This window comes from Mirounga angustirostris, unplaced genomic scaffold, assembly GCF_029215605.1.
Source record: "Mirounga angustirostris isolate CCGP_5_RB_7025 unplaced genomic scaffold, mMirAng1.0.hap1 SCAF_13, whole genome shotgun sequence".
NCBI classification, from domain to species: domain Eukaryota; kingdom Metazoa; phylum Chordata; class Mammalia; order Carnivora; family Phocidae; genus Mirounga; species Mirounga angustirostris.
Window position 1 is genome coordinate 25961149 of NW_026991721.1, and position 25466 is coordinate 25986614.

At 35.9% G+C, this 25466-nt stretch overlaps 1 protein-coding gene across 7 annotated transcripts in view; it reads left to right on the forward strand.

The window, feature by feature from the left end:
* The first annotated feature begins 2901 nt into the window (after positions 1–2901).
* Positions 2902–25466, forward strand: part of CSTF3 (cleavage stimulation factor subunit 3) — a 70251-nt gene continuing 47686 nt past the window's right edge. For 4 of the 7 annotated variants that reach the window (XM_064576696.1, XM_064576692.1, XM_064576693.1 and 1 more), the window contains exons 1-3: positions 2903–3113; positions 18358–18459; positions 18582–18677. In XM_064576696.1, the coding sequence (XP_064432766.1) occupies positions 3087–3113; positions 18358–18459; positions 18582–18677 (225 nt within the window). In that variant the 5' untranslated portion in view covers positions 2903–3086. Of the gene's footprint in view, positions 3114–18357; positions 18460–18581; positions 18678–25466 lie in introns of all 7 variants that reach the window. The other 3 variants (XM_045893932.3, XM_045893933.3, XM_064576695.1) reach the window with 2 other exon arrangements.

The following is a 25466-nucleotide window of genomic DNA, read 5'->3' on the forward strand; positions in this document are numbered from 1 at the left end:
ATCTTTTTATGTGTCTGTTGGACATCTGTGTGTCTTTGGAGAAATGTCTGTTCATGTCTTCTGCCCATTTTTTAATTGGATTATTTGTTTTTTTGGTGTTGAGTTGTATAAGTTCTGTATATATTTTGGATACTAACCCTTTATCAGATATGTCATTTGCAAATATCTTCTATTCAGTAGGTTGTCTTTTAGTTTTGTTGATAGTTTGCTGTGCAGAAGCTTTTCATTTTGATGTAATCTAAAAACTTTTTAATATATTTTGAAAGGAGCAAGAGTAAGAGAAATGAGATACAAATGTAGAATCAATACAGAAAAAAGAATCTGTTAAATTTGAATTGGAAATCAATATATGAACTCATAATTTAAAAAATACATTTCCTATCTCTGAACACTAAAAAGGCCTAGAAACAATGACACCCAGTAGCAAAGAACATCTATTGCCCACATTTTGTTTCTATTACTATTTCCAAACTGAAGGAACCAAGGTACCTTGGGAAAATGAGTGAGTCTAGGTCTGTGACAGGGAGTGTACAATTCTATAAGAGGGAAGATACATAAGTGAGTCTAAGACATTTTGTGCAAGTAAGTCAGGAAGTTTTCCAAAACTAATGGCATCATGTCAAAAAGACATGGGACCCAGTCACCCAGTATAAAGGGGCTTATACTGGATCCAAAAGAATAATGATTACAATTGATTGAAACAACTTAAGTCTTAAAAAACTCATGAAACCACAATGATACTCAAAGAAAAAAAGCCAGAAAAAAACTCATTTTCTACTAATTGAAGGAGATGTTAAATCAAAACCTTTGCTTTGAAAATTTATCATTAAAGGGAAAAAATTAAGCAGTTACCCTGCTTTTAAAAATTAAGCAGTTACCCTGCTTTTATGTATTAATGAGGAAGAGTTCTTTTTCACAGAAGAACTTTCTATTAATGCAGAAGGAATAATAGAATTAAAAAAATTTTATTTAATCACCAAGTATTTCACTATTAATTCAGGAAAGATTTATTGATGGGTGACCAAACTGTGGTGAAAATTTGTTGGAGAACAGGAAATTAGCACTGTGCCAATGCCTTACTCTGCAATTACCTGCTCATTAACTACAAAGGGTAAAATATACCTAAAGGAGAGAATGGATAGTCACCACCCAAACAAGTGATCAAACGCAGCATCAAATTAGTAATTTGATGTATCTCCTGACATAATACAAAATGAAGTACATAGCTATACCTGTGACATATTCTTGCCAAAAAAAAATTTTTTTAAAGATTTTCTTTATTTATTAGAGAGAGAGCACGGAGAGAGGAGAGTGAGAAGCAGACTCCCTGGGGCTCCATCCCAGGATCCTGAGATCATGACCCAAGCCAAAGGCAACCACTTAACCGACTGAGCCACCCAGGCACCCCTTTTTGCCAAAATGTTTAACCTGAATCTTATCACTTCTTTAGAGCACACTTTTGGATATATCCAGAATATGGGACATTCCTGGAGAAAACCAGCCTGCTTCTCCCTCTGCCTCTGCCTACCACTCCTCCGGCTTGTGCTCTTGCTCTCTATCAAATGGATGAATAAAATCTTAAAAAATATATATTAGGAAAAACCAGCATTTGAGTCCAACTTTGAAGAATAGAACGTGAATGCTATTCTTTTGTGTGCGAATACTATTCTTAAAGAGTTATTCTTACATTAATCATAGACAAAGAAAACAGATAAAAAGCAAACTATGTGACACCAAATCTGGAGATAACTACTTTTAATCTTTTAATATTTTAAATGTGTGTGTGTGTGTGTATCTCCTATATAATGTGCACTATTTTTGCATTCTTTTTCAGGTAACAGTATCATGGATATCTGTCAGTCATTGTACATTAGCATCAGTTTACTGGCCCCATAACATTCCATTGTAGAGATGTTTTGTAATATATTTAATGTCCTCTATTGTTGGATGGTGCAATAAACATTTACATCTTTGTGTTAATATATGTCTTTTGTTCATGTGGCTGATTACTTGGAAGGGTAAGAATTCAGGCTGTGGAAAGGGTGGTGGAAATAGAAGCAGAGGCACGGAGACTGAAAAGAATAAGGTGTGTACGGGAAAAGCTGAAGTTTACTTTGGCATGTAAGCCGCCACCAGCGAGGATAAAAGGAGACACGGTAAGATGATCTTTAACTGGAAATTAGTTTGAGAAGAGACCTGTTCTCACTTAATCTTGGGCTATGACAGACCTGCTCTGAGCACTTTTACAGTTACACCTTATTTAAATTGCGAGTACTACTGTTATGCCTATCTATAGGCAAGGAAACTGAAGCATGTTACCCATCAAGTGAGGGATGAAGCCAGGATTCAAACAAATGGAGTCTGGCTCCAGAGCCTGAGTGCTATTTTCTCTCTACTTTGCATACGAGGAATCACGGTGAGATGCTGAGCTTAAACCCGGGCCTTACAGACGTTAAAACCTTAGACAAACAGTAGGAGACAGTGGCGGTATAAATTAATATGGGCTCGATCTGTTCCTCTCATCTCTAAGAAGCATATAAAACCTCGATATATTCCTTATCTCCAAAGTATAGAAGGCATTTAAACTTAGCATTGCTCCCTAAGATGGCCAGTTTGCCTGAACTAAACTGATTGGCAGTCAGGCTTCAACGGTGGAGAACCAGGTTCCACAGCTTGATAATAAAATTCCAAAAGGCGCGCGAGCCTCCGGGCTAAACTGTTTCCCGCCTCCCAGCCGGTCGTAGCCAGCTCATCAACAGCTCCCTTACCCCAGGGTCGTGACGTCAGCACACGCATTGGGCCCACCTCTGGGTTCTCTCTGCATCTGCGCGGCCGAGTAACTGGCGAGTTGGGATCTTAGCTCCGCCCACTGCCCCGGAAGTTAATGCAGAAGCCACACCTCTCTCCTCGTCCGGCAGGGGCGCAGCCATTTTAATTCATATCTGAGTGGGCGGTGGCGATTCGTCTTGGCGGTCTGGCTCCGCTGGGCAGGGGGTAACTTTACTGGTTTGGGTGGTTTTTAGTTTAATTTTTCTTTTCTAGCTTCGCATCGCGGGCCAGTTCTCCCTTTCTAATCAGCTGAGGCCATGTCAGGAGACGGCGCCCCGGAGCAGGTGAGGAAAGAGAGTGGTGGGGCCTCGTGGCGACCTCTTCTCTCCACGTCTGTGTTCGTCCGACTACTCCAGCCATGTTCGCCTGAGGAAGGAATCGGGGTCTAATGGATCCGGAGGACCGGGTATAGAAGAATGGTGGAACGGGGAGCAAGAGCTGAGAGTTGAAATTATTTTTTGGCTTCTCTGTCTTAGGCGTTAATATGAACAAATATTTGATTTAGACAATAGTCAGGAAGCTGCTTCGTCCTGTTTAGGTTCATGAGACTACTCCTGTGGGATGCCTTGCTTTGATACCATATTGTTTTGATATTAGGGTGCGTAGGAATTGATGACTTCAACGTGTAGTCGCTGTTTTCGAAAAACTTGACAGTGTTTCCTCTGCCCCCTGTCCAGTAAACCCAGAAATAGGTTACCAGTTTGAGAAATAATCGGAGATGAAATTCATCTGGAGAAATAGTCTCTTGCCAGTGCGAATGAAGAAGGAAGTAGTGTAGGAGAAGAGCATGGTTATGCCGAGATTTGGGAATTGTGTGGCTTTCTCCTGCTTCCTTTTTCTCTTCTGTCCGCATTCCATTTTCGTTTTTCAAGCGACACAAATATTGCAGAATTTGATAAATCGGAAATGAGAAGTCTGTTTTGGCCACTGTAAATAAAAGCATATGCTTTAGTGCTGGATGTAAGTGACCTATAGATATTTTAAAAATCAGATATTTAGTAAAATGATTTGCTTCTTTTGCTCTTTATTCAGAATTTTGGTAAATACTACCTTTTAGTTTGAAAGAGGAAACATACCTTATGAAAGATGTCATTCAGTTTGTTTTTCGATTTAAGTCCTGGTACTTTTAGGTAAATAGTTTTTAAAATGGAGGCTAGCTAGCTTGCAGAGTCTCAATTTCCTGAAATTTCCCGTTGCCATGGTAACGAACTACACTTAGGTTTTTGTTTTTTAAGTCCCCAGCTTAGAAGGTAGAGGCTGTTCTTGGAGGTTGACAGAGATGAGGCAAAGTTGCGGTTCCTCTTGAATAGTCTGGGTGATTGTAAATGTCATTATGTCGGGAAAGCTTGCTAAACTAAATTTTGTGTTTGCTCGTTGACTGATTTCAGTACTGAAATCTTCTGTTTACGTTTTACATGCTGTCACAATGCCCAAGAATGCAAAGTCTCAAGTCTCAAAATCATATCAAATCTGTTTATGTATAACTACCATTTTTCTGAGATGGGCTCATATTTTGTCACTTGAAAGCTGAGGAGTAGTAATGTCCTAAGGTTTCATTGAAAGTTTCCAGAACTTGTTAATTATTAAATTTATCTAAAATTATAGACACCAAAATGTCATGACCTTGAATACTTCAGAACTGTGATGTTTTAAATGGAAGAGATGGTGGTGAAAATTTACGAGAAAAATTAACCTAAAAGTTTTACCGTGCAAAGTTTAGTACATAGAAAAAAGTTGAAAGAAAAGAGCATGAACACCTGCAATACAGTTCTTCACCTAGAATCAACAATTGTTAACCGTTTTTCCTTGCTTGTTTTATCTCTGCATACTTATTTATTTGAAAGTAAGTGGACACATATTTCAGCCCCTTATATTTCATCATTCTTTTATATAAGGACATTGATGCAGTTATATAACGAATCCATTTTCTCACCTAAGAAAATTAATAGTAATACTATCATTTCTGAAGCCCAGTTCCTGTTCACATTTCCCCAGTTGTCCCAAGAATATGATTCATAGGATTTCTTTCTTTCTTTCTTTTTCTCTTATTTTACTTTATCAGAATCTAATCTGGGTTTACATCATTTAGTTACGTCTCTTGAATAATCCCCCTCCCCCCCCGCCCCTTCTCCTAGGGATACTGTTTGAAGAATCCAAGACAATTTTCTAGTAAAACTCATTTTCTGGGTTGATTTGATGTTTGTGTATGTGTGGTATCATTTAACTTGTCCCTTCATCTTTTGTTATTTCCTGAAAATTTTGTGGTTGGTTAGGTCTAAACTGAGAGCTTTGATAATATTTGGCTTAAATATTTTTGAGTAGAACGGTATAATGTTACATCAAAAGGCACTTCATGCCAGGTTGTTAGGTTATTCCACTATTAGTGATGGTTGTTTGATTATTTGGGTAGGGTGATGACTGCTGGGTTTCTTCATTGTGAAGGATTAGTTTTCTCCTTTGCAGTTAGTAATTTGCGGGTTGATTTTGTGTTCCTCAACCTTTTAACTAGTTATTTGTCAATTGATAATTTTTTATTATGTTTGTCAGTTGATAATTCTTGAATAAATCAGTTATTATTGGAGGTGGCAAATGGTGGTGTTTTAAAAATTCTGTTCTTTCTGACTGGCTCATATTTCTCTATAAAGAATTTTTTTTTCTTTCTCCTTTTTTTTTTTTTTAAGATTTTATTTTGGAGAGAGAGAGCACCTGCAAGCATGCAAGTGGGGGTGGGGGAAGGAGCGGAGAAAGAATCTCAAGCTGACTCTGCCCTGAGCGTGGAGCCCCGTGCGGGGCTCAGTCTCAGGACACTGAGCTGAAACCAAGAGTCAGATGCTTAACCGGCTGAGCCATCCAGGCGCCCCATTTTTCTTTCTCCTTTTTCAAGGATGTTACTGTGTATTCATGGGTTTCTCTGTATTTAGTGTTAAAAAAATAAGCGATAGTTATTTTTCTTTTGGATGCTCAACTTGTCCCAACCTTTATGGTGGCTCCTGTATCTTTCTTCCATCAACCTAAAAGACAATTCTTGACATCTGATTATCAACGTCATCTTCATATAATCTTTTCTTTAACTTTGTAATGATTTCAAACATGCAAAAAAAAGAATAAAAAAAGTATAATGTATGATGTTCCTATCATAGAGCTTTAACTGATGGCTAATCTTGTTTTTCCCATACTTTCACTTGCTCTCCCCATCCTCATTACTTTCCAGCAAATCCCAGATACTGTATTATTCAGCTTTAACTGAAATGAAAAATTATACCTGCAAGAGTCACCTTAAAAATATGAATCAACTAGTTTGCTTTGGGTAGGGTGATGACTGCTGGGTTTCTTCACTGTGAAGGATTATTTTTCCCTTTGCAGTTAGTATTCTTTCGGTTTATGATGTGTTCCTCGATGACCTTTTAACTAGTTGGTGAATATTTAAAGGAAAGAGCACCTAAAATGAGCTGAAATGTTAGACAAGAAAAAGAGGCTAAATAAAACTGAAGAATAGTAAAAAAAATCAAAGCCATTCTGAATGGTATGTTTGCTTTGGAAAGATGCCGAGGGATGTGATGGACAAAGAATATGGCAAGATAGGTGTAGATTTCTTTTATAGCCTTATAGCATTGAAGCTCAGAAAGAAGTTGGTTGAATAAACCTGATAGTATCTTAAATTTGTTATTCAAAAATATGGGTGGTCATTACTTTCTTGGTACTGAATCTATAGATTTGTGCCCTTTGAAAGGGGGAAGTGATTGTAAACAAGCAGGATCACTTGCTAAGGTTTATGGTAGTCTTTTTTTTTTAACTGTTGTGAGGAAGTTCCATTTTGCATAGAGACCTATTTTAATTACCTTGGCATTTTTCATCGGTATTTTTGATTACTGTTTTTGCCAGTTCAGTGGTGACAAAACTATGTGCTTGTAGTTTCTCCCCACTTCCCTAATGAAAACACATCTGGTTAGTGTGTGGAATTACAGATATATGTTGTCTTCTGTGTGTGTATATATACATACATACATTAGTGCTTGGTTCAACTTTTGATCTCATTCTTTTTTAGCTCCATTTTACCTTGTGCAGTACCCCTACAGCATTTAGCTGTCGTCTAGAGTTCTTCCCCGGGGTTTGGACCTGAGTTGAAGGGATTGCCTTATTTATTCATCCTTGCATCTAGGAATCTGGGAATCTGTTTTGATACTTAAAGGTGTTCAGTAAATGAATGGATGAATTTTGCATTTAGGCTGTATGTGATACATTACAAATTCCTATAGAATTTAATTTTGGGAGGACAAGTGCATAAATATGAAAAAATAAATTGGGCATAAGAGTGGGGGGGTTGCACCTTTAAATCCCTAAAATTCTGTTTCTGCACTCATCTTTTAGAAATAAGGCTACTTCTTTTTTTTTTTTTTTTTTTAAGATTTATTTATTTGACAGAGAGAGAGAGCGCGTAAGTAGGCATGGAGGCAGGGAGAGGGAGAAGCAGGCTCCCTGCTAAGCAGGGAGCCTGATGTGGGGCTCGATCCCAGGACCCTGGGATCATGATCCGAGCCGAAGGCAGCCGCTTAACCAACTGAGCCACCCACGTGCCCCAGTAAGACTTCATTTTTAAAACAATCTATAACCTACCTAGGATTAGGAAGGCTTATAATATAAACAAAATGATCCTCACTTTGGAAAATTTACATGACTTGAAGCAGCATAATTATCAGTAGTTCTTAAAGAGGGGAACTTGGGGCCATAAATCATTGTTGTCTTTTGGTGAAAAATAAGTTTGGGACAATATAGAAAATAATGAAAACTGTTCCCTGCCATATGCTTATTAAGATGAAAGATGAAACATACAGTGTTGAAACCTGAAACCTGGCTTACGGTTTTGTTGGGTAACCATTAATACTATCAGTTAAAAGATAATGGTGTTGTCAAAACAATTTTAAAGCCAAAGTGGAGGGGCACCTGGGTGGCTCAGATGATTGTCTGCCTTCAGCTCAGGTCATGATCTCCAGGTCCTGGGATCCAGCCCCATGTCAGGTGGGGAGTCTGCTTCTCCCTCTCCCTCTGCCTCTCCTCCTGCTTGGGCTCTCTCTGTCTCTCTCTCTCAAATGAATAAATAAAATCTTAAAAATAAAGCCAAAGTGGATTGGGGGGGGGTAGGAGTCTGGAGGGGAAAGGGCCAAGTGTGTATATTAGATGACGTGTTCTTTGGGCCCAGTTAGTTTTATCTGTTTTTAACAATCTTTCTGTAATAGCCTTTCCCACTTTTCCTCCTCCTGTTGTGATACTTGGTATAACAGTTTGGGGCAGCCAGAATTGAGTTCATCTTTGTTGTTAATATTTTGACCAGGTAGAATACTCTAGTTGGCAATAATTGTTCCTAAGAGAGATTGATCTGTATTTATATGTAAGTATTGGTTTTTCTTAGAAATACAATAGAAAGGTGCTGTGTTAAGAGATAATGCATTAAATTGCATTCCTTCAGCATTAAGAATATAGGAGTTCAGGAATCCAGCTTACATCCCAGGTAGACTTTCCAGAATTGCAAAATCTTTGTTGAGATGTTTGTACCTATTAAGTGGATAATTGCCGAAAACAGTTCCTAGTTTTAAGCTTTTCTGCCATTATCTCTAAATCTTTTCTCTTTAGACAAGACCTAGCTGTGAATTTGAGTCGTCTTATTTTGTTTCGTTTTGCTGTGCCGTTGGTAATGGTGTGAGAATTGATGTAAAAAGGGATTTGAGTTAGCAAATTTTTAGATTCATGGATAGTTTAAAATCAGTAAATACTGAATAAAGCCAGGAGGACAAAATTATGTCCTGATGATTTTTAGGTTTTACTTAGTTTATCTAGTGAATTAATAATACCTTGGCTACTTTTGGTCTAAAGCCACATTTTTTGAATTCTAAAAGATTCAAATTTTTATTTGTAGTTTGCAGCTGTTTGTTTCCTGGGGAATGAATAAGCAGATTTAATAAGCAAATATGATAAGTATCATTATTTGGACCAAAAATCTTTAGCCTGTTTTTTCTTAAGTTTTGAATTGTTTACATGTTTAGTAGATTTTTATTTTTATTTTTTATTTTTTTAATTTTAATTTTTTTTTAAAGATTTTATTTATTTATTTGAGAGAGAGAATGAGATAGAGCATGAGAGGGGGAGGGTCAGAGGGAGAAGCAGACTCCCTGCTGAGCAGGGAGCCCGATGCGGGACTCGATCCTGGGACTCCAGGATCGTGACCTGAGCCGAAGGCAGTCGCCCAACCAACTGAGCCACCCAGGCGCCCATGTTTAGTAGATTTTTAGTCTCTGGAAGGGCTGAAGGGATTATATGCAGGATACATACTCAGATTCATTTACCAAAAAAAAATCTGGTAGAGTTCTGTTGCACTGGTAAAGGAACAAACACAGGACTAAGCTGGCATTCAGTCCTAATGTCACCTGGCACATAAACTGCTTTATTCTCTAGGCATATGAATCATCTCAGTTACTACTTGCAGATAGTCTTGCAAAGTGCTACTCTAGTCTATTTTTAATTTTGAATAAAGGTTAACTACCAAGGGAGATTAAAGACTTCACACAGATAGTATAATTTATGCAGCTTTATTAATGTTTTAGGGAAAAAATGGAATGACTTAGATCTGATGCTACTTTATTTTTAAAGAAACAACGTTTGGAAAAATGTATTTTCAGAACAGATAGATTAGGTAGTGTTCCTCCAAATGGTGTCCATGGTCCATTGCATCATAATCACTTTATACTATACTTTATATAAGTATAGGTACATACACCTTAATTTCAGACTTTTAACAGATTCTGTGAGACTTGAGAATCTTCATTTGAAACAAGTACCACGGGTGATTTTTATGTAGATGAAAGCTTGCAAACCACATAAGAGTTGAAGATACCTGAACCTTAAAAGTTGTTTTTGAATACATTCTTGATAAAATAAGTGGAGAAAAGACTGCAGATTATTTGAGGATGGTTAGGCTTCTGATAGTATTTTATGGTTTTCCTCCCTGTAGTATATTTAGTCAGTCATTACCCTTAATAGTGGAAAATACTCATTACAAAACCATGTTAGAGACTCATTCTCTAGTTCTGTTCTCCATGGTCAAGAACTATTTATATAGGTTTAAATCTTTTTTTTTTTTTTTTAAGATTTTGTCAGAGAGAGAGCACAAGCAGGGAGAGTGGCAGGGAGAGGGAGAAGCAGGCTCCCTGCTGAGCAAGGAGCACGATGTGGGACCCCATCCCAGGACCCTGGGATCATGACCTGAGCCGAAGGCAGGCCCTTAACTGACTGAGCCACCCAGGCGTCCCTAGGTTTAAATCTTTTAACTTACCATCTTCTCCTGTATACTTTTGATGTTTATCCCTTGGGTTAAATTTTCACTGATTTTATTTTAATTTAATTTCGGTATGACCTCTAGCATCACACCCTCCCCATTTACCAAAAAAACAGCTATTTGGAGGAGAACTACTTTTTTTTTCCTGTGAAAGTTGTACTTCCCTGGTGGGAATGGGAAAAATAGATTATTTTATTCTTTCAATCATTAATCGTGTTTGTCATTTTCCCCCTACCACCTCCAATTAACCAATCCCTTAATATTAGTTAAGCTGCCATATAGAAACTGGTTTACAGTTTCAGTAAAGCTTAACTTAGAGTTTTTCAGAGGCGACATGAGCTATCTACAATTATATGAAAAGGCTATTAAAAGTGCTTTTCCCTTTCCCAACTACATATGTAGTCATGTATTTCATAACTGTAGTTACATAGTCATACTTCATTCAAAACAATATATTGCAATAGATTGAAAGCTGAAGCAGATAATGTCTTCTATTCAGCCGCACATTAAAGAATCACAAAAACATAAAACTGCTGTTGTTTTCACTAATTATTTTTTCGTTTTGGAAAATATTTTTAAAATTATTTTAAAATGAACTAAAAACTTTCTCAATTTTAATTTCTAGTATGATAATATTCATATAGCCCACATTTTAAAAAAAATTTTGGTTCTTCAGTTTTTAAGAATATAGAATGATTCTTTACAAAAAGTTTGAGAACCGTTGACATAGTGCACAGTGCCTGTGAGGCCCTTGTCAAATTCTGTGTCTCTGGGTTGGCTTCACATAACAAAAGGTTAAACATGGAAAGTGAAAAAACCCTCCTAATGGGAGAAACTTTTTGTAAATCTGATGTCTAATAAGGGACTTGTATCTATAATACAAAAGACTCTTGCAATTCAGCAATAAAAAGATAACCCAATTAAAAATGGGCAAAGAATCTGAAAAGACATTTCTCCAAAGACAAATGGCCTATAAGAACATCAAAAAATGCTGAAGTTCATGAGCGATCAGAGAAATGTAGATCAAAACTACAATGAGTTACCACTTTATACCCAGTAGGATGGTCATAATCATCAAAAGACAAGTGTTGGTGAGGATGTGGAGAAATTGGAACCTTCTTCTTCTTCTTTTTTTTTTTTTAAAGATTTTATTTATTTATTTATTTGAGAGAGAGAGACACAGCGAGAGAGGGAACACAAGCAGGGGGAGTGGGAGAGGGAGAAGCAGGCTTCCCGACGAGCAGGGAGCCCGATGCGGGGCTCGATCCCAGGACCCTGGGATCATGACATGAGCCGAAGGCAGACGCTTAACGACTGAGCCACCCAGGCGCCCCAAATTGGAACCTTCTTAACGCTGTTAGTTGGAATGTAAACTGGTTCAATCACTTTGGAAATCAGTCTGGCAGTTCTTCAAAATGTTAAAAATAGAATTACCATATGACCTAGCAGTTTCACCTGTAGGGGTGTGTGTGTGTGTGTGTGTGTGTGTGTTTGAAAAAAAACAAAACTCCACTCAAAAACTGGAAACAATCCAAATTGCCATCAACAAATAAATAAAATGTGGAATTTGTGGGATTATCTATACAATGGAACTTTACTTGGTATTAGGAAAATACTGATACATGATGAAACATGAACCTTGGAAACATGCAAAGTAAAAGCTAGAAACAACACATATTGTATGATACCATTTACATGAAATACCTGCACATCTATGGAGACCGAAAGTAGTTGGTGGTTTCCCAGGGCTAGGGGTTTGGGAAAGGTAATGGCTATTAGTATGGTTCTTGTTAGGTGATAAGAGGTTTTTTTGTTTTTAAGATTTTATTTATTTATTTGACAGAGATACAGAGCAAGAGAGGGAACACAAGCAGCGGGAGTGGGAGAGGGAGAAGCAGGCTTCCCGCTGAGCAGGAAGCCCGATGTGGGCTCGATCCCAGGGCCCTGGGATCATGACCTGAGCTGAAGGCAGATGCTTAAAGACTGAGCCACCCAGGCGCCCTGTGTGATAAGATGTTTTTAAAAACTTTGTTGGGAATTGTATACTTTAAATGAGTGACTTGTATATGATTATGCCTAAAAAAAAAAAAGCCATTATTAAAAAGAACATTTAAAAAGGTCAGCATGTAATGGATTTACCATTTACCATCCTTCACGCTTTTAGCCAGTTGTACACTTGTTATTATTCACAGAGAAAATAAATTAGTTGTCATGTTAGCAATACCCTACTACTAGAAAAACAATTCATAGAACAGATGCTAGAGAGTTCCTGAGTAACATTTTGTCCCTACCAAAAAAAAAAAAATTACATTATCTAGTTGACAATTTTTCTTGGTTTTGTACCCATTTGAAATAGTGTATGTTGGTGTGTATCTCTCTATACGCCATACAGTTGTGTTATTTTTCTGGTTTTTAAAATCATGCAAGTCAAAGACATTCCCAAAGTCCTACTGATACCATTGGTAATGCATGCCATGGGAACTAGTCCAGCTTTTGTTCTGCTCATTTGATTTGGGGTTCCATCCTGCTCCCCATTAACATTCCCTAAAGAGTGATAATGGGATTATAGTTTATTCCAAAGGCAAAAGCTGGATTTTTTATAGAATTTCTTATTGAAGGGGTGCCTCAGTCTTTAAGCACCTGTCTTCAGCTCAGGTCATGATCCCAGGTCCTGGGATCAAGCCCCGCATTGAGCTCCCTGCTCATCGGGAGTCCTGCTTCTCCCTCTCCCACTCCCCCTGCTTGTGTTCCCTCTCTCTCTGTCTCTTTCTGTCAAATAAATAAATAAAATCTTAAAAAAAAAAAAAAAAAGAATCTTAATTGTAGTAAGTTTTGGGGACGTGTAACCATGGGACAGCTGTTCTTTCCCTCTACTAAGCAGAGTTCTAACCTCTTTCCATTTCAAATGAGCACTGGAAACTTGTCCTAGATTTTCTTAAACTGACCTATTCCTCTGATCCAGCAGATTTAGGAAATAGTAATACAATTTCATTTCTTATGGAGGTCCAGTCCCCTTGTGTGGAATACTAGAAAACTGTTCAAGTTTCCTTTGCCCTATAAAAATGTACCCAGGCAAGAGAACAAAAGTGTTATGCTGTTGGCTACCCAACTGGTTCATGATGATAAATGACTTTTTGTTGTAAGAATTAAATGTGGCCATAACTACCAGAGTATATTCTTGGCCATTTCGGTTAGCTTCCTTGTTTGTTAATGCACTTGATTGAGGATTATCTATGTAGATTATTTTATGAACATTTAATTACATCTTTGACAAGAGGAAAATATTGGGGAGTATAAGGGATTCTGAAAAGAGCTGAGCCATGATTCTTTCAGATTCTAACTGGACTTTGGATTTATGTAATTTAATTATATTTCTTATTATGAAATGGGATTACTATTTAACAAGGAGTGATTAATGCATTTTTTTAACATCTGCTCTCCCAACATCCTTTACATGGGTTCTTAAGTCCATTGTAACCCCATCCTCCAGGTGTCTGGTTAGAATTTTAGGGGTTCTGTGAAGTTGGATGGGGAAAATAAAAGTCTTTATTTTTACTAATCTCTAACTGAAATTGAACCTTTCCTTCTATTATGAATGTAGGCAAGAAACCACACTAGTAGTGTTAGCAACAACTGTAACTGGACATAAATATTCCAAATATTGTCCTCATCACTAGACTCATTACTAGATCCTGTTATTTAATGCATTATCTATTACTGTGTAAAACTTTGTTTAAAGATATTTCAGTAATTATATTTCAATATAATTGCTTTACTTTGAAGTCTCTTCATAGTTCATTTTGTGTATTTAAGAACGTTATTCTGAGAGGGGTACCTGGCTGGCCCAGTCAGTAGAGCATGTGACTCTTGATCTTGGGATTGTGAGTTCAAGTTCCACATTGGATGTAGAGCCTACTTAAAAAAAAAAAAAAGAACATTATTCTGAGAAAGAGCCCATAGGCTTCAGTAGACTATTGGAAAGTTCTGGGGCACCAAAAAGGGTTAGGAAACCCTTGGAGAGCTATGGTTTTCACCTGAGGCTACACATTAGCACCATCTGGGGAGTTTAAAAAAATAAAAGTGGTGATGGTTCAGGCTTGTTCTCAGAGATTCTGATTTAATCTATACAGTGGGGCTTGAGCATCTATTTTTTTAATTTTATTTTTTTTAAATTTTATTTATTTATTTATTTTTAAAGATTTTATTTATTTGACAGAGAGAGACACAGTGAGAGAGGGAACACAGCAGGGGGAGTGGGAGAGGGAGAAGCAGGCTTCCTGCCAAGCAGGGAGCCCGATGCGGGGCTCGATCCCAGGACCTTGGGATCATGACCTGAGATGAAGGCAGGTGCTTAACGACTGAGCCACTCAGGTGCCCCTTGAGCATCTTTTTTTTTTTTTTTTTTTTTTAAGATTTTTATTTATTTATTTATTTGAGACAGAGAGAATGAGAGACAGAGAGCATGAGAGGGAGAAGCAGACTCCCTGCCGAGCAGGGAGCCCGATGCGGGACTCGATCCCGGGATTCCAGGATCATGACCTGAGCCGAAGGCAGTCGCTTAACCAACTGAGCCACCCAGGCGCCCTTGAGCATCTTTTTTAAAATCCCTTTTCCCCCAGGTGATTCTAATGTGCTGCCAGGGTTGAGAATCACTAAAGGGAATGGCTTATTTAGCAAGGAGACATTTATACTTTTTGCTGTGATTTTTGCTGGTTGAATATTAGACACTATCTTTTGAGTTTTCTCTGTTCTTTTACAGATTATGGTATACGTTATCTAATTTGGTAGGTTAATTTTCAGCAGGTGGATCTTGAGTGAATAGACCTCCCATTAGACTGCTTTGAAACACTAGTTGTTAGCATTGATTAACTAAAGCAATTCAAGTATAGCTTAGCTGTTTTTTTAGTTCCTGATTTAAATTTCCTGTATCACACTTCTTATTTTCTCAGTAACGTTTCATAGTTGGTATCTTATAAACTAAGTTCCTAGTTTTATTTTAAAATATTTTCTTAAGTTTGTTTTTTCAAGAAGTAAGTAAACTCTGAATGGAGAAGTCTTTATTATGTTGTATCCCGAAGTGTCCCTTCAACAATGTGTGGCACATACTAAGCACTGAGCAAATATTTCTCAGGTGAATAGTGAAAATTCAAACAGTAGAAGAGTATATACATTATAAAGTGAGTGTTTCTGCGAGTCTGTCTCTGTCTCTCCCCAGCTCACCTCCCAATTTTTTTTACACCCAGTATTATGGAGATAGTTCCATCTTGCTGTCTATAGATCTGCACTGCTCTGTTCTTTTTAGTGACTACAAATTCCTTCATTAATTTAGTTAGTTCTTTTATATGTGATTATTTTAATTATTTTTAGTTTTATGCAACAGCAAACAGCCAAGTAGTTGACTGTTCTTCAGTATACATCTTTGTGCATGTGTACGATAGGAGAAGTTGCCAGAAGTGGAATTCAGGGTCAGACATTCATGTTCAATTTTGATCACATTACTACTTGCCCCCTGCCAACAATGTGAGAATGTCTGTTTTTACATACCCTTGCCAGTGCAATGCTAATTATAAAACACTTTGGATCTCTGTCTTATGGTTTACATTTGTATTTCTTTTTCTATGAACTGTTGAAATGCATTGCCCATTTTCTTTGTGAGTTGCTGGTCTTTTATTGACTGTACATGAATAAATTTAGATATTTTTAGGTTTGTCTTTTGACTTTGATTATACTACTTGTTCATGCACAATTTAAATGGAATTAAGTGTGCTCTTTTCAAAGCCTTCTGAAAAGCCTTTTCTATGCAAAGGTCCATTTCAGTATGTTTTCCTCTAGTTCTTTTTTGTTGGTGTTTAAATCTTTGATCTATCTGAAATTTACTTTGGTAGAAAGGGTTAAATAGGAATTCAGCTTTATTTTGATAAAGTTGACTGCCATTATTCTAATAGATGATTATACAGTTATTCTAACATCATACATTGAATAAGCCACTATTCTGATTTGAAATAACACCTTTATTTGTTCATTTTCCATATATCATTCTCTTTCTCAACTATCATGGACCAGTGATGCATGAACCATTACCAAACCATTTTGCTGTGTTTTAATTTGTGTTTTAATATGTGGTTGGGCCAGTAGTCCTCCTTTATTAAACTTGTCCAGTTTTAGTTTCTTGAGCTAGCTTATAGAGCTCTTACATATTAGTAAAATATGTTTCATACAAAATTACATAGGTCTTTTAAAACATGTTTTTCTTTCTAAATAAACGTACACTTATCAGTGGTAGACAATAATTTATTCCAAAGAAGAGTGTATTTCTTCCAGGTATATTTTTTTCTCTAAACCCATGACTGAAATTTTTTTCCCAGCTGGAGTTTTGACATTATTTTTCTATGAGATGTGAATTGCCACTGAAAAAAAGAAAGCTGTTAGGGGCAGTGCTTCCCTCTCTATTGCCTGTTGAGTATTGCCATATTATAGATTTCAAGAAGTCCTGGAAAAAAGACAAAACAGAACTTCTATAAATTAACATTTATCTGACTTACTTGAGTATCACTTTTTGTGGCACATAGTGGAATTCTGAACAATTTGAGACGTAATACTTGTATTTTTGCTTCAGGTGCTGGCTATTTTAGGCATTACCTTTTTTAAGATTATATTTTAATAATAAAAATAAAACTACCGCCGGGGCACCTGGGTGGCCTTCAGCTCAGGTTATGATCCCAGGGTTCTGGGATTGAGCCCCGCATCGGGCTCCCTGCTCGGCGGGAGGCCTGCTTCTCCCTCTCCCACTCCCCCTGCTTGTGTTGCTGCTCTCCCTATCTCTCTCTGTCAAGTAAATAAATAAAATCTTTAAAAAAAAATAAAATAAAACTACCACCCATTACCCACAGTGACCACTAAACATTTTAGTACAATCTTATAAATCTCTTAATGCAAATTTCTTTTTAATAGTTTTAGTGATGCTGTATATACAATTTGTGAATCATTTTTAAAAGCTTTACATCAGAATACAATTTCCATGTCATTTCATGCTTTCTCTTTTGTGGCTCAGGATGAATGCTCTATAGCAGTGTTTCTCAGAATTGTTCCAGGGACCCTGGAGGTTCCTAAGACAGGATCTGTGAGTTCATAGTTTCAAAATTTAAGACACTTTTTTTTGCCCTTTCACTTTTTTTTTTAAGATTTTATTTATTCATTTGAGACAGAGATACAGAGAGAGACAGCGTGAGTAGGGGAAGAGGCAGAGGGAGAGGGAGAAGCAGGCTCTCCCCTGCTGAGCAGGGAGCCCGATGCGGGGCTCGATCCCAGGACCCTGGGATCATGACCTGAGCCGAAGGCAGATGCTTAACCATCTGAGCCACCCAGGCGCCCCTGCCCTTTCACTCTTAATCTCTCATGAGAGTACAGTGGAATTTTTAAATGATGTGTTATCACAGCAGATTGAATGCAGAAGCAGATAGGAAAATCCAGCTACATTTTTTAAAATATCAGACCCATGGGGCACCTGGGTGGCTCAGTCGTTAAGCGTCTGCCTTCGGCTCAGGTCATGATCCCAGGGTCCTGGGATCGAGCCCCGCATTGGGCTCCCTGCTCCGCCGGAAGCCTGCTTCTCCCTCTCCCACTCCCGCTGCTTGTGTTCCCTCTCTCGCTGTGTCTTTCCCTGTCAAATAAATAAATAAAATCTTAAAAAAAAAAAAAAAACAGACCCTAAACCGATTTGCAAATATATAAAATAAGGATATTCTCACTGAATTTTTAAATTTATTTTGCATAAAAGTATTATGTTAACATAATTTTTTATTGTACGTGGGTAAATATTTAACATTTTTGTCAGTTTTAATTTCTAATGTAAATATTGAAGTAATCACATAGACAAAAGTTCTTTGGCATACTCAATAATTTTTAAGAATATAAAAGGGGTCCTGAGACCACAGAGTTTGAGAATGGCTGCTTTATATTTAATGTAAAAGATGGGTTTGTTTAAATTTAATAATGACTTTTAAAAGTATGTGATCACTAAATTTTGTTTTTATGCAGGTGACTTATGATAGCATAGTATATATAGATTGTAGAAAATGCAGTCCTCTTTTGTAAGAGGACATTTTTATGCTTTGTATTGGGGACAATAACTGTGCTTGGATTAAATTAGGTATGAAACTTTTAAAACAATAACATCAGTTCCTTATTTTTCTTTCCCCCAGGCAGCTGAGTATGTCCCAGAGAAGGTGAAGAAAGCCGAAAAGAAATTAGAAGAGAATCCATATGACCTTGACGCTTGGAGCATTCTCATTCGAGAGGCACAGGTTTAGTGATATAGGATTACATTTCCTTCTCTATGGGTCCAATCACACTACTTGGTTCTGCAGTAAATAATATTTTCATAATCCTAACATTGTAAATGCTGTTTATTGGTTTTCAATTTTAGAATCAACCTATAGACAAAGCACGGAAGACTTATGAACGCCTTGTTGCCCAGTTCCCCAGTTCTGGCAGATTCTGGAAACTATACATTGAAGCAGAGGTTAATATTTTATTTTATTTTTTCTTATATAGCATCTGATGGGAATTGCAGCATACACTAGAGTGATAGAAAACAAGTTAGGAACATAGATAGCACAACTAGGACAAGGAGGATTTAAATGTCTCTTGCCTTTATTTTGTAAAATAGGTTTGAAGGAGTAATTAAAATGAATTTTTGAAATTTGGGTCTTTACAAGCTGATGATTGTTGCATTTTGGAGTTGCAACAACATTAAAACAGTTTCAATGGTATTGGAGTGCTTTAGCCTTTTATTTACTTGTCATGTGTCAATTTATTGCCTCCTGTGTCATTTATTTAGAACTCATTTTCTGTTTATTCCTACTTACAAACTAATATGAATGGTATTATAAGAAAATACAGAAATGTTAACTTAGTTTCATAGGGTATATTGAGTGGTGAAATGAAACATGTTAGGTGAAAAATTATTTCAGGTTTTAATTTTGTGAAAATGCATGGTTTGTCAATAAATGTAAGCATTTTGATAATTTAAAGATAAGGTTTTTAATAGGATAAAGTTTACATTATTCAGGAATAAGCTAATGTGATTCAAATTTGTGTAATCCTAATTTACCCAATGGTACTTTTTTCTTTTTCTTGCTTTCTAACTATCTTGAAATTTTAAGTCAGGCATGTTTATTTTAAAGAGTAAGGGCCTCATTCTTGATTATGATTAGAAGGTAAATGTTCATTTTTGACAACTGGAATTAGCTGTCAAGATGATAATAAAGCGTTAATGTATTGATACCAGTGGCACCAAGTAATCATCTTTCAGGTTATAATTTAATGGGATGGAAGGGGTGAGATGGGAATAAGTGTGCACATTACAGTGAAAATTCTATCCATTTCTTTTTATAACTTATACTATGAGGTATTCTTATTTTGAATGTTAATTTTGTAATATCCATTCTCAACATAATCAAATACACTGCAGCCTCATTATAACATTTTCCATAATGACTAAAATTTGATAATATATGGGTCTGTTTTGGACCTATTCCGAGGGCTTTAGTCATCAGTAGTACTAAACAGACTTCACAACACAGTGCCACCTGTGATGTGTTTCTCATAACGGATGCAACCAACAGCCAGTTTAAATTGAGGCTACAGTGTACTTAGTGTATTTGTGCTATAGTTTATAGTATATTACTTTGGGAGTGGGAGGGAATTACTGGACAATAACAGGAACATTGTGCGTGCGTGTGTTAAATTTTTTGTGTGTGGTTGTGTATGTGGTATGTGTGTTTGTATGTGTGAGAGATTGTACCTTACATGGAGTTTGGTTGTGGTTTTGGCCCAAGATCATATCCTTAAGGTTTCATCACTTATCCTTTGGGACCATTTCTTTCCTTAATATATTTAATCATCAGAGTAGACTGGCGTGGAATTCACCAGGTGAGTGAGTAGGCCTGTCTGAAGTATGCTGAACCCAGTGCTGCTTTGTAATACTCATTAAAGCGAGGAACCTGGATCACCTGTACTTGGTCTGCATTCCAGTTTGATTTCACAAACACATTAGCTTATATGCAAACTCATCAGAAATGAACATAATTGATACATAATAGTTTTGTGTAATGAAGTAGTACCTTCTTTAGTTTTAGAAATTTCTCAAATATTCAGGTATTTATTCATGCATTTTATTATAGCGTAAGTTGAACTGAAATTGGCAGTTAGATAGTCCATTCTGTGAATATGAACACAGTGAGTCTGTTTCTCCCATTTCCTAGCTATAAATTCCAACTGCATTCTAAAAAAGAATCCTAAGACCAGATGTTATTTCAAGGGGCTGAAAATTGTCTAAATAACAAGCTCATTTCATTTAATATTTCAGAGCTGCTAGCAGTTGCCCAATTTATTTAATTGGTAATATTTGCAGTTATTTCACACACATACAGACACAAATATGAATGTATGTATAAAACATCTTTTGAGAAAAAATGGTGAAGATTATATGTGTATTTTGTAAAATTGACATTTTTGGTTTAGGAATTAAAATGTTAAATTGCTGATTCAGAAATGCATATCCTGACCTGTGTTTTTCTCTTTCCTGATTTGCTCTTTATTTTTTTATTTTCACATTTTGTACTTTGTTTAGCCTGTAAGAGGCTAAAGTTTTCTTTGGTCATATCACCCAGTGTGGCCTTTAATGTTTCTGGAGGAGACACATGACCTATTTATAATACATTAAAAAAATGTCTTCACATTAAAGATAATACTAACAGTGTTTACATAACATTTTGTATGCACTCTCAAGAAAATAAAGTTTTTTTAATACATTTGTTGTAACTCAGTACTTCGTGGCGGGAAAAATATGTTTCATTTATTTATGGTCAGCCAAACCAGTGCGTGTGAGTCCAGATATATTTAGTTCTTTTCAAATGAAAATACATACATCATTGATTACAGATAATTTTGCTTCCCCAGAGAAATTTGTAAATCCTACTTCAGAACAAAGTAGCAAAAAGTGGTTTTTGGGGTTTTTTTGCTTTTAAATTTGAAACATCAACATCAGTTGCAAATGAGAGTATAATATAAATAATTTTTATTAAAGAAGTTAATGACACTAATCTGATATTTTTCATATTTGCCAGTATATCCTTTTCTCGTCAGTGGCATCTGCAGTACCAGCTAGGTAAAATTAAAAGGATAGCTTTATTAAACTATCATCCTTAATTCATTACCCACTTTTAGTTTTTTGCTAAACCATAGAAATTGTTGGAGATAAAATTCTCTGGTTCTAATGAAAGGGCATTTAGGACCAACATCTGTGTATTTATTATAATTATATAAGTTCAGAATTAGACCAGATTACTTTGTGTTGCATATGTTAATTCTATAGAAACATAAGAGTTAAGTGACCCAGTCAGAGCCTCAGTGCTTTTTTAAGAACCACTTTTTAGAGTGGTCAGAAGGGTTACTAAATATCACAAAATTGAGAACATTTATGGTTTTGCCATATTCTAAGTTCTTTTTTCCCCTTGTGGTTTTTGTAGCTTTTCTTGTAGCTAGGTAATCAATGTGACAGCACGTAAGCTACAGTATCTTACTGGTAGAAGTAATTTGTTTTGAATTGGGCCACATTCGTAAGAAATTTTCCTACGAAAGGATGATGATTTTTATTGATAGCTGAAGGAGAAATGAAGAAGGTAATGCTACTGGTAATAGCAACAATGTATTTTGCCATCTGTGAAAGCTGTAATTCTTTAATAAAAGTATGTAGAGAATTGATTGCTTTTTATTCAAAAAATTTTAAAAACGTGAATCCTTATAAAATGGGTTGTAAAGTATACATCTCAATTTTTCAAAATAACCTTTCTACTTGGTAAAAATGGCTCTTAAAAAATACCTTTCTTCTTGGAAAATGGAAGTGAACTCAGGATGGAACATGAGTGACCTAAATTGAAATAAACTTCTCCACTGTCAATACTGTTTTAATTCCTCTAAGTAGCAGTTCAAACTACTGTTATAATGCTTTGTATATACTGAGCAATGTGATTTTTTAAAATGCAGATAAAATAATTGCATTATCATATAGATTATAATTTCTATACTTCAGCTTGCAATCTCTTTTTTAAAAAATCTGTACTCTTTTCTTATAGATCTGCTCTTTTCCTGTTTGTAATAAATGTTGGTCCATGTCTGTGTGATTATTCAGATTGTACTCTAAAACACAACATGATCTTTAACCTATAGTTTCTTAAATGCATGTATAAATGTAGTGTAGGGGTATGAAAGAAAACAGGAGTGATTTGCAAACACAGAACTGAGTACTCCTATATCCGAAAGTGCTTTGAATAATTACATACTCTTTCTAAAAACAAAGATATTTGTGTGTTTACTATTAAAAGTAGCAAACTTTTATTTCAGGTTTTATTGAAATATCTTATCCTGTCCATATTCCCTTCCATTATTGTAGCATAGATGTTTAGGTCTTGTCACTGATACTAACTTGATCTATATGTTTTTCTTCTCTTGAGGCCTTTTCTCTTTACCCAGGCAATGTATAATAAAACTATTTTGCAAAAGGACATAGTTAATTTAGATAACATTTTTAAAAATCTTATTTTCTATTGTCTTCTAGATAATTTAGTATTTTATGTGAAATGTAGTGATTTATTTTCAAGCAAAACCTTGTACTAATCAACCTAATTGCTTGTATGTTTCTGTTTCTCCACTTTATAAAGCAAAATTATTATCTTTGCAGTCACTGATAAATATTGAAAAAGCAAGCTCATCTTTTTTCCTCTGCAAAAGACTCGAATTTTTAACCCAGCTTCTTTATATTCTACTTTACTGCGTGTAATAAGATTTATGGTATATTCTGAAAATGTGGAAAAGACATCTCTAACCAGATTTTAATAAAAAATACACATATTCTAAAATTTGTTATGGAACAAAAAGGGCTGTTTGGTCATACAGTTGGTAGTTTCCCTGTGGGTAATGCTGTAGCCTAAATTTCTTGGGCATTTATGGAATAACAATGCTTAATATATAATACCTAATAGTGTTTTTTTGTTTTTTTTTTTTTAATTGTGGGGCATCATAACAAGATCGTAGGGGACTATTTTGGTATACAACCCACTTCCCCTCTTCCAAGAGGTTTTAATTAAAATTATGCTGCAGCATGGCATCCATGAATAAACACAAAACACATAAGCCCTTCCTAATATTGTGGAGTAGAACCTCCATAATTGGAAATACAACTAATCCTAACAGAAAAGCCTTTTGAGGGTGCTCTGCATTTTTAGTTCTAACTTGAGCATAAGGGAACCAGGTGGCAATTAATTGACTTTCTCTTAAAAAACAAGCAAAAAGACCTCTTAAAGGCTCAAATATTTTGTAATGGATTCGTTGTTTTTGTTTAGTGTGTGCTTTCAACTTGGAAACAGCTGTTCCTTTTTGAATGAATCTGGTTCAAGGCACTTCCAAGAAATGAAGATGTCTAAAATACACTGGTGATGTCTATTAAAAAGCTGTATTTCGAAATGTGGACAAGAATGCATTTATCTGCTTGTAAATAATTTTACTTTTTAAACTTTAATTTTTATTAAACAGTTGTGCTCTTAGCAACTTCGGAACAGAAAACAGTTGGTTAAATAATGGCATAAATTGAAGTCTGTATAAATTTTTTCCCCCACATATTCAGAATCCACAGCAATTTCAACAAAATTGTGAATATTTGCTTTGAATACAACTTGTTGAGAAACTAAACGGCTTTTCTAAGGCTCAGGGAAGCATAACCTGGGGTAAGTTTTATCATTTTGTATGCTAGGAGACAGACCCACCTGACCCCCATCACCCCCACAAGGAAAAATTTTCAATTTGGTAATGTTAAGTGATAGTTCTAAAAACAAAAATCTAATGTCAAAGACAGGGTTGAAATGTAGTTTTGAAATAATACTTTGAAATGTAATAAGGCCAATAAAATAGTCCCAAAGCTTTTTATAAGCTTTCTAATACTTTTATTTATGTGATAGAACCTGTTCAATTATGACCTTTTCTTTTGATACAAAATTTTAGTTGTAGCATATAGAGGTAACATTATTGTAAGTCTTTACATATTTCTATATGGGAAATAGTCTTTTTTCTCTTCCAGTGGTGTGGAGATATAATTGACATATAACACTGCATAAGTTTAAGGTGTGCAACGTAAAGATTCGATACATACATATATTGTAAAATGATACCCACAATATTTAGTCATCATCCATCACCTCACATAGTGATAAGGGAAAAGCTTTGTTAATGGTGACTTTCTGTAACTTTTTCATGTTGAATTTTAAAAAAGGAGTGTTGACCATTTTGTGATTATGATTTTCTCAAAAAATTTTTTTTTATCCAAACCGAATATGCAAGTATTGTATATTTTAAACCCCAAGAGGACATTAAGTTTAAATCCAAAATTCAGAGCTGGAAGATAAGATGAATTAGTTTAGCCAACTCATATGTGAGTGAAATAAATCAAGATACTATCCTTTAGAATCAAAGTTTAGAAACTACAGTGCTATAGGATCGCCTGGCAATTAGGCATACCATTAATGCTGACTCCATCTCCACTGGATGGGCAGGTGGAACCTCAGGTGTTTCTGGCATCTAGTTTGGGGAATTGAGGCTTAAAAAGGCAGTAATTCAATCTCATTTGCTGTGAGTGTATTTCCTACCTCACAGAATACTACCTGTATTTGGACTATAAAGTAATTAGTCTCCTCGCTTGCTCTTTTGACTATGCTGTGATCGATCACTCAATATGTAATCAATCTAGGAGTAATCTTAGAAATGTCTGTTGTATGCTTGGTAGTATTCCTGACAGTGTGGTGACTGTTTTTTTAGAGGCAATCAGGGTTGTGGTTGTGTTACTGAACTTCGACAGTTTTGTAGTTTCTGACTTTATTCCTGGGTTTGAAACCCAATTTTCTAGCTCTGTAAACTTGTTTTTTTAAACAATATAAGTGACAAATTCTAGGAGTCCCGTGTGTTCAGGGAGGACCACTTAAGCTGGAGAGAGTGGCTTAAAAATCACTGTAGCTTTTTTTGATAAGCCTTAACCCTTGAGAGAGTCTTTAAACTTATGAACACCACCATATATTCATATTTTCAGATTATTAGCCAAAATCTATTCAATTAGTACTTGAGTATATATAAATACTACTCATTTCTTTTGGGGGATGGGAAATGGACTGTTCTAACAACTGGTCGTCATTTCTAGCTCTCTTGTAGTCAGGTTTCTGAATTCTTCACACAGAGGAGTGCATTTTTTCTCAACCATTTTTAA